Genomic DNA, 10,586 nt, shown 5'->3' with positions numbered 1-10,586 from the left:
GAGGTCCCTGAGGTAACTTTTTCAGATGAAGATCTGCTTTTGGCAATCGCCAACCATAACCATCCTCTTTATGTTACTGTAGATGTGAGAAACTTCAAGTTATCGAGAGTCCTTGTTGATCCAGGTGCATAGATCAATGTCATGAATTTAAACACCCTCGTATACCTTAAAGTTAATACTAGCAAGCTCTCAATTGAGAAGTTGTGCATCGCGGGTTCAATGAAAAGGGTGAGAGAGCTTTAGGTTTTATTACTCTTCTTTTAGAGATAAGAGAATTGAAAATTAAACCTAAGTTTCATATAATTGAATCGACAATGTTCTTTAATGCACTACTACGTAGGCCTTGGATTCATGAATATAGAATGGTTTAATCTACCCTACACCAATGCATCAAGTATCAACGAGATGGCATTCAACATGTGATTAAGGGTGATCTGCAACCATTCTTAATTCAAGAAATTGGGATCTACGAGGATACTGCATATTTCATACCCAAAGGATACTTGTCTCGCTCTAAGTTTAAGATCAAATTTGAGAAGAAAGTGGGTCGACAAAGTACCAACAAAGAAAAAGGAAACAAAAAAGGAAAAGAAAAAGAAAAAGAAGAAGATAAAAGTCAAGAAATGGTAGAATTAAGTAGTGATGACGACCTCAATATCATTATCCTTAGGACTCCAAACACAATTCCCCAAAGATTTGGGAGGATGGCTTTAAGGCCACGTGGTCGAGGTCGTGCTTCATTGGAAAAGAGAACTATCCCCGTATATATTGATCCGGAATCAAATTCTGATGATGAGATAAAAAAATGGGGTGTTGAAATTCCTTTCGACTACCGAAATACAAATACTCCTCCAATGCTTGATCTCACTTTAGATTAGGACAGTGACCCTGAGGTAGATGTTTCAAAAGTTAAAAGTAAGGAGCCTGAATTCACTATCTATGAAAAGTTCAGTAGAAGGATTAAGGCCCTTTCCCTGACCCCACTATCGGCTGACGTATCAGTCTATAAACTTAGAATTCGACACGATGTCATTCCTATTAAACAAGCTCCTCGATGCATGCACTTAGAGATTGAACAACAAGTCATTTGTAAAATTAAGAAGTTAGTTGAGGCCGGATTTATTCTAGAGGAGAAATTCCCCTCTTGGGTGGCTAGTGTCGTGCCAGTTCGAAAGAAGAATGGTCAAATTCGGATATGTGTCAACTAAATGGATCTGAATAAGGCATGTCCTAAGGATGAATTTCCTTTGCCTATACCCAAAGTTATGGTGAATATTGCCTTTTTGTGTGTTGTTTTCTCCTTTATAGATGACTCATCCGGTTATAATCAAATTAAGATGGCCCTAGAAAATGAGAGAAACACTACATTCAGAACTCCTATAGGAATCTTTTGTTATAAGGTAATGTCCTTTAGCCTTAAAAATACTGGGGCAACCTACCAGTGAGCCATGAACCATATCTTTGTGACTTAATCCACAATCAAGTTGAGTGTTATATCGATGATTTAGTTGTCAAGAGTAAAGTCAAAGAGGCTCACTTATACGAGTTAAGGGTTATCTTTGAATGGTTATGCCGCTACGAATTGAAATGGATCTTTTGAAGTGTGCTTTTGGTGTCACTCTAGGAAAATTATTAGAATTCGTACTGATGCACAACATAATTGAAATTGATCCCACCAAAATTGAGTCCATCCTAGATATGCCACCTCCCAGGAGCCTTACCCAGTTAAGGTCTCTTCAAGATAGGTTGGCATATGTAAGGAGGTTTATCTCCAACCTTTCTAGGACATGTCAACCCTTCTCTGTCCTAGCCAAGAAGGACACTAAATTCATATGGGATGAGAAGTGTCAAAATGCCTTCAATGACATCAAGCAATATCTTTCTAATCCGCTAGTTTTGGCTGCCCTTGTTATGAGAAAACCTTTAATCCTCTACAATGCGGTCCTAGATGAGTCTTTAGGTGCCATGTTAGCTCAAGTCAATGATGAAGGGAAAGAGAACACTCTCTATTACCTTAGCTGAAGGCTCTTACCCACAAAAATTTGTTACCCCTCGATTGAGAAGCATTGCCTTGCTTTAGATTTTGTAGCCCAAAAACTAAGGCATTACAGCTTTCTCATTCGATCAGTCTGATCTCTAGAGTTATTCTTTTATAATATCTTAAGACCCGACCTACATTATCAGGATGCTTGGCTTGATGGTCAATGATATTACTATAATTTGAGATTACTTTCTTTCCCTTGCGTGCTGTGAAAGGAATAGGCCGTTGCCGACTTCCTGGTAGCGCACCTGCTACCGACAGATTCTCCTTTGAATGATGATTTACCTGATGAACAAATCATGAGTTTAAGGGAGTTTGAAGACACCGTCTAGGAACTATATTTTGATGGTGCAGCATCCTCTTGATGGTTGACTAGGAATAAGTGATGGGGATATGATGAGCTCAAGGGTGAGCTCAATTGAGCCGGGGAGGTCCAATTCAGTTGAATGGTTTAGGTTGACCCAATCCTATTCGATTTTGGTCGAATTGAGCTCAACCCAGGTCAGGCCTAATCCTAGGTTTGATATGGGAAGTAGGTCTGGGTCTGGTGCACCTAATACAAGTAAAAATTGGGTTTGAGTTGGCCTAGGGTGGAAGGTGGCTTGGATTGACCTAAATCTACTCAATTTTGGTTGAATTGAGGTCAACCCAGGTCAGGACAGATCCTGGGTTTGATATGGGAAGTAGGTTTGAATCTGGTGCATCCAATGCAAGGGGCAATTAGGTTTGAGTTGGCCTGAAATGGGAAATGGCTCGGGTCAATATGGTTTTAGACACTTTGGATTAGACCAAAAGTTGAACCAAGTCAACCCAAGACTTGGGCTCACTGGGGGAGGGGTGTTGAACCTAGGCCACCTAATGGAGGTGTTAGCTAGGTTCAATTGGGCTTAAGTTAAGAATTGGCTCAATCCCAAGTAGTTTTGGCCATTTTTGGTTAGCCTAACTCTTAAGCTAGGCTGATTCAATGACTGGGCTAGCTAAAGAAGTGCATTAGGTCAAGAGAGAACCAATGGCACCTTAGATTGGATTTAGTTTGGCTATAATCAGAAAATGGCTCAAGGGGGCCTCTTTTTTGGGCACCTGGGTCAAGCCAAATGGCTAGCCCAAGTGAGCCTAAATCTTGGGTTTCCAAGAGGGGTCTCTTGGAGGCCTAAGGGTTACCCTATGTGTTTAAATGGGATTGAAATAATTTTGGTCAAAGGTTGGATGAAAAGGGGGTGTATGGGAGATTTGGTCAACAAATTTGACCTAAGACCAAGAGTTGGGTCAATTGAACTCAATTTGATCATATAAACCAAATGGGAGGGGTCTCAAAGTCTATAAAGGCCATTTGGGTTAAATAGCTTGTTAGCACTCTTAATGGGTCATTGAGTCAACCTAGGTTGACGTAGTCAACCATGTTGACTCAGGGTTTGAGGTTGGGTCTAATAGGTCCCAATTAATATTTAAAAATGATTGGAGGAGGTTTCAAGGGTCGATAAGATTGGGTCATATTGAATTTTGGTCGAAAGTCTAAAAATCCCCTTATAGGGCATTTTGGTCATTTTGGCCTCAAGGCATTTCTGGGCATGGGTGAATCCAAAAAAATGTAGATTAATGCTCAACATATCACTACCAAAGACCTGAAAGGGATCAAAAAGTTTGGATGGGACTCCAAGGTCAGATTCCATGAGATGATATGTTTTGTGGCATAGGTCATAAATATTAGAAGGTTTTATAACTTTGGAAGCGAGTTTAGTTTTTGGACATAGAAACATAAGATTGAGCTCAAACTTGGAGGACTGACCCCATTGACATGTCCTATCAATATGCAATTGATAGATTCTGAATCAGGGGTCAATTGATTGTGTTTTGAAGTATTTAAAAAAGCACTGAGAAAGGGATTCAAGACTTAAGCCCTTGGCCTTGGATTTTGGTATGGCTTGATCTGAGATCTAAGTTGATCCTAGGGTTTGGAGACTAGGAGGAACCTAGGGTCTAGGATGTACTAGGGTCAAGAATCTGGGAAAGGGTCAAAGTGTCCTCATACAAAAATGAGGTCAACACCATCATATAGAATTTTCCCTTAAGTTTGAGGGGGGCTTTTCTATCGCATAACAAGCACGATGCATTCCTCCACTTCAACCATCCAACTTGAATTCTGCTGATAATATCCCCATCTATTTCACCATCACTCAGAACAATATATCCAAGATATCTAAAACATGTACTCTTATTAATGACTTGATCGCCCAAAGTCATAATTCCCTCACTAGGTCTATTGCTACTAAAATTACACTCTATATATTCAGTTTTAGATCTACTCAAATGAAAACCTTTAGACTCTAAGGTTGACCTCCATAATTCAAGTTTACCTTCAACTCCCTCTCTAGGCTTATCAATAAGAAGAATATCATCAACAAAAAGCATACACCAAGGTACACCCTCTTGCAAATTTCTAGTGAGAACATCCATGACTAAAGCAAAAAGATACGGGCTTAAGGCTGATCCTTGATGTAATCCAATCAAAATAGGAAAGTACTTGGTCAAACCACTTTATGTTGAACACAAGTAATAGCTCATGCATACATATCATTAATGATTTGAATATAACTGTTATTAACTCCTTTCCTTTCAAGAACTCTCTAAAGCACTTCTCTGGGAACTTTATCATATGCTTTCTCTAACTCAATAAATATCATATATAGATCCTCCTTATCCTTTTTATATTTCTCCATCAAACCTCTCAATAAATGTATGACTTCCATAGTAGACCTACCCAGCATGAATCCAAATTGATTTTGAGAAACATTAGTATCACGTCGCAACCTACGCTCTATAACATGCTCTCATAGTTTTAAAGTATGACTCATTAACTTAATTTCTCTATAATTCGCACACTCAAGTGCATCACCTTTATTCTTGAAAATGTGAATTAACACGCTCATTTTCTACTCATCTGGCATCTTTTTAGTCTTCAAAACAGTATTAAAAAGTTTAGTAAGCCAAGAAATTCCTTCATCTCCTAAGCATTTCTACATCTCTATTGGAATATCATTAAGTCCAACAGCTTTTCACACTTCATTTTCTTTAAAGCCTTTCTAACTTCAGTTTTACTAATACGCCGATAATAACAAAAATCTTTATTTTCATTGAGAGTGCTAAAGTCTCTAAATTCAATCATATTTTTACATTTTTTATTAAAAAGCTTAGCAAAGTATCTCATCCATCTTTGTTGAATATCATTTTCTAAGAAAAATATTTTTTAATTTTCATCCCTAGTACACTTCACTTGAACTAAATCCTTACTACTCCTATCTCTTTGTTTGGCTAACTTATACATATATCTTTCTCCATCCTTAGTATCTAATATTTTTTATAAATCATTAAAAGCTAAATTCTTTGCATCGTAAATAATTTTCTCAGAATCCTTACGAGCCTCTTTATAGATTTCCCAATTATTAGAATTTTTACATCTAAACAAATTTTTATAACAAATCTTCTTATTTTTTATCTTTTCTTGCACATTTGGATTCCACCACCAACTATTCTTACTATTAGGAGCTTTTCCCTTCAAATCTCCAAGCACATCTTTCGCAATATTCTTAATATCACTAGCCACTATTTTCTACATAACATTATCATCATCTTGCACAGACAAAATCGTAAGATCTAAAATCTTACTATCAAAACTACTTTTATTGATAATTTTTAAATGCCCCATCTAATCCTAGAATATCGTTTTACTTTATTTTTTATTTTCTGCCCCTTTATCTTAAAGTCCAAAACTAATAATCGATGTTGGGTATATAAATTTTGACGAGGAATAACTTTATAATCTTTGCTGTCTAAATGATCTAATTTTCTATGTACACCATGGGTGTTCATTCTACTGACCATGGGTGTTCATCTCCCCTCTTAAACATTCCAACCATGGATGCATTAAGGTCATACGGATACTAGTTATAATATCTATTAATAAGAATCTTGGAAGTTTCTGTTAAAGATTGTTAATTTTAATTTTATTAGCAGTTTTAAGTCATAGAGTTCATAAGAGAGCCTTGTATGAGTCAAGAATTAGATTGTACAAGTGCAATGTGAAGTCATCAAAATTGTTCTATGTACGCCGTGATGCCAGCATTGACAACGCCATAACATTGAGCTCTTGTGTGGATGAAAACAAAAACAATGAGTGTAAACTATGTATGTAAATTACCAAATTTATCTTTCATGTGGACATGTGGACATTTAAGGACATTCTAATAAAAGATATAAACTATCTTAAAGCTCAAAATATTATATGAAAGTGACTTTGAACCTATGATAGTTAAAAACTCATTAGTGCAAAAGTTAGATCTCTCTTAATATTGTTGTGAATCAGTGCATACATACTTCTCATCTTTGTCGTGCTCATTGTAGTGTCTAGCTAGCTAAGATTTCTCTCCATTACAATGATTTTATATCATTAAGATTCCTATACAACTATTAATAGTGCTACTTCTTTGTGTTCAGCCCAAATCCATCTTATTATGGATAACCTCTCCCTCATCTAAACCCTTAATAAAAAATTCCAATTCAAGAACTATGGGCTCTCTCTTCCTAACTGCCATTCTACTATTGCCTTGATTTGGAAGGCACAACTTCATGTAGACCAAATTTTCTCTTGCCCATAAAATGAAAAATCACAAAATAAAAATTTAAACTTGCATGTGTCGGACTATGCCAATCATTTGAAATATGAATGGTAAGAGGTACGTCATGAATACATTACATGGCATTATATTCTTCATGCATTTTGTTCAAAAGGATGTGAGGATGACTTAAAATTCTTATTCACCAAAATTACGACTCAATGCAATTCCAACATTATTAGTCAACTCACAACTTCATATGGATGTCATTTGTAAGGATATATGTGCAAGTGTCAAATTCTTCTTATAAAAGAAGAAACTTCCCAAACATATCAAGGCCATAACTATTACTTTTTTTTCTTAATCAACCTAGCTATACTAGGAGCATCACCAACTATTATCCAATCCCCCTTTGTAACATCATATAACTTGTTATTGAAAATGAGAATAGTTTTGTTTTAGTAAAACATTCACAGCATAACTTTTTCTATGTTATCGAGATCGAGATTGTGAACATTTTAAATATTTATTTGAGATTTTAATTAGTTGATTTTAAAAAATCAGCATTTTTTATCTATTTAGAAATTTATTTTGACATCTTAAAATAGTATTTTTATTGGTCGCTATTACTATTATAGTACTATGATCATAATTTGTGTGAGGAAAAACAAGTAAAGATTTTGTTCTCTTAAATGGCCCTTATATCAATTTAATTTGAGATCATGCTCTCAACTAAAAAAAAAAAAAAATCTTTAAACTCAGTTTTATATATGACGAAATTTTATTGCAGGTGAAGTGCAGTCTCATTCCTCATGGAAGTGAATTGCCAATAACGACTAGATTTAGATAGATGAGAGCAAATGGAAAAAAAAATCATAACATTTTCAGCAACAACCTGCATATTTCAAAAAAATTAATTTTATTGTTTTAAAACATACTTTAAAATATTTATAATTTCTTTTACTATATTACCTTCTAATTTCTATCTTTTTAAAAAAAATTTGAAAATTGTCAGAATAGCCTGATATTTGACGAAATTTTTAATCAGAAATACTCCTAGTTAGGAAAACTTTTCATCATCCATCCATTGGAATATTATTTTGCCCTCAAATATTTATAAAATTCTTTTTTACTTTATTGGCATTTGAATTTGTAAATTTATTATAAAATATAAAATTTGAAAAATTATTTTTTAAAAGAGTAAGAATAGTCTTATTTTGAGCACAATTTTCATCAAAAAATAATTTGATTATAATATTTCCATAGCTTTCCAAGTCCACCCTCCTCCTTTTATCCTGGAAACTTCAACTCGGTCTTCATGGCCACTCCTTCCTTAATTAAACCTCTCACCCTTCTTCTTCTTCTTCCTCCTCCTCCCGTTACTCCAACCTACTCTCTCCAAAAAAAAAAGAAAGAAAATTTGAAAATAATTCTCCTGCAAATTAATCTCTTACTCTTGTATTATCAATGGCCTCTTCTTCTACACCCCCCATCATGTAAGTCTCTCTCTCTTAATTCCATTTTTCTTAGTTTTAACACATTGGATATAAGATTTACATGTTGATAATATTCACTCAATTCATGTATGTGCAATGCTCTTATTAATTTCTTTATAATTTGATCACAAAATTTAATTTTTGGCTTCATATTTTTTTCCTCTGATAAAAAATTGCAGCAGTTTTAACCGCTTCTATATCGTAGAATTTCAACATTAAAATATTTGCTATTTTAAATATTTGAAGCGGTTCACAAACTGCTGCAGAAAGTACTACTAGCAAATACAAATATAACATATTTGCAGCAGCCATTAAACACTTGCACATATTTCTATAACATTTTAAACCACTTCAATAGGTAAAAAAAAAACGTAGCTAAATTTTATTTGTTGATAGTGGAAGTAAAACAATAATATAAATGATGTAACATAACAATGGAAATTGCCCCAAAAAAAGGTTACAAATTATAAATATTTGTAATTATATGTAATACTTCTGTTTCATTTGGGATTGCTTTTCAACTATTTTTTAAAAAAGTTTTTTAATATAATTTTTTTTTAAGTAGAAATATTTATGCTAAAAATCATTATGAGATATTTTCTTTTTCCTTTGCAAATCATATTAGGTTCGATTTAAAAATTCTTATATTTTTTGAAATTAATGCTACATATAAAAATCTATACTAATTTAAAAATAAATTTAATACCTTTAATGATCGACATGATATAATTTATTTTAAGACATTCTGATATATTTTCTTTTTATTTTATGAGACTAAGAAAAAATTAAGAAGAGTTTACATATATGCCACAAATATGTTTATATATTGAAAAATCTAATATATAAAATTTTATATTTACTTATATACCGCTTTAAATTCTAAAACAATTCAAAATATTTGCATAAAAGTACATGTTTTATTTAATTAAGTTAATATCAGTTATATTTTAATTTAATTTATAATTTTGAGCATTATATAAATAAATATAAAGATTTACATGTTAGGCATACAAATTTGATGTTATTATATATATTGTTTAGTGATATTTGAAGATATAAAAGAGTTCATATATTTGCCATGAAAATAAACAGTGATAAGGAAGAAGAAGCAAATGAGAAAAATATAGCTGAAGAAAGGAACGATCGAATGATGGCTATTCAAGAAGATGCTTACAATTGGAGAAAGTATGGCCGGGATTGGGAACACTATATTCACAATATTAAAATGTTTAGGTATGTATATGTATTTTAAATTTTAATATTTACTTATATGAATTTAAATAAACATCAAAACATAGATATTAGCTAGATATGTGCATATATAAATATTATATGATAATCATATAAATATATATAAATATGTGCCTGCAGAACTTATTTAAGATGTAAGAACAAGAATTGTAAGGCGAGGAAGAAGGTGGATTGGCCACCAAATGATCCAAACAACAAAATTATATCGTATGAAGGAGATCATAACCATATCATGTAAGCTTTTCAATATTATCTCTCAATTCTCTGTACCTATCTATATATCTATCTATTATTCGACTAAGCTTTCTTAGTTTTCTTCAAATATTTTCATTTTTGGCTTTGTTATTTTATGCAAAGTTAGCAATTTTTTGTAATTATATTTACATTTTTAATCAAAATTATGCGAAGTTCATACTTTTCCTGATATTTTGGTAAAAAGAAATGAAGAACAAAATAGGGTTGTTATCCCAGAAGATGATTACAAATGGATTAAATGTGGACAACAGAATATTAAAAGAATACAGAAGAAAAGGTACGTACCTAAATTATTTTATATGACTGCATGCATATCTATGAATTTCATAAATTTGAATAATACATTATAAATTTTATAAATATATAAATATGTGCGTGCAGAAGTTATTTCAAATGTGTTAACAAGAACTGTAAGGCGAGGAAGAAGGTGGATTGGCCACCAAATGAACCAAACAACATAGATATATCATACGAAGGTGATCATAACCACAGAGCCTTAGCAACTGGTCATTCAGAGAATGATGAAGCTGGAATTGCAGCTAATGAAGATGATTTAACTACTCTGACGTTAGGACCAACAAGGACTTAATTATCTTGTTTTACATTTGCATAGTAACTTTAGAGTTCTGTAATTGAGGGAAATGATGTATAATGGGTACAGTTTTGTCTTTTGTGAGGGTTTGCTATCTGCCTTTCTCTATTATCTATCAAGTGATATGATGCTCTTGGATTCAGACTGATCAATTTTAAAGATATTTGGCTTAGAAAGAGTAAAATATATTTACTTATCTATAATGACATCTGTAAAAGTGAAGTTTTCTCTGAAGGAGGGGTTGAGCTAATTGTCTGGAGACTGCTACTCCTACTCCCGCTCACTCAAACAAGGAACTCTTAGCTCTTTTGATGCATGACTTTGACTAAGCTTGTTCACGC

At 33.2% G+C, this 10,586-nt stretch overlaps 1 protein-coding gene across 1 annotated transcript; it reads left to right on the top strand.

Moving 5' to 3' along the window:
- The first annotated feature begins 9,225 nt into the window (after positions 1 to 9,225).
- On the top strand, positions 9,226 to 10,242 carry LOC110094001 (WRKY transcription factor SUSIBA2-like). Its single transcript, XM_028699112.1, has 3 exons — positions 9,226 to 9,380; positions 9,838 to 9,930; positions 10,035 to 10,242. Exons 1-3 carry the CDS (start codon positions 9,226 to 9,228, stop codon positions 10,240 to 10,242), a joined length of 456 nt encoding a protein of 151 aa, XP_028554945.1.
- Positions 10,243 to 10,586: the final 344 nt, after the last annotated feature.

Source organism: Dendrobium catenatum, unplaced genomic scaffold (assembly GCF_001605985.2).
Source record: "Dendrobium catenatum unplaced genomic scaffold, ASM160598v2 fragScaff_scaffold_1220, whole genome shotgun sequence".
In the NCBI taxonomy this organism is placed as follows: domain Eukaryota; kingdom Viridiplantae; phylum Streptophyta; class Magnoliopsida; order Asparagales; family Orchidaceae; genus Dendrobium; species Dendrobium catenatum.
The sequence above is the reverse complement of the archived record's forward strand: the minus strand, read 5'-3'. Positions and strand labels throughout refer to the sequence as shown.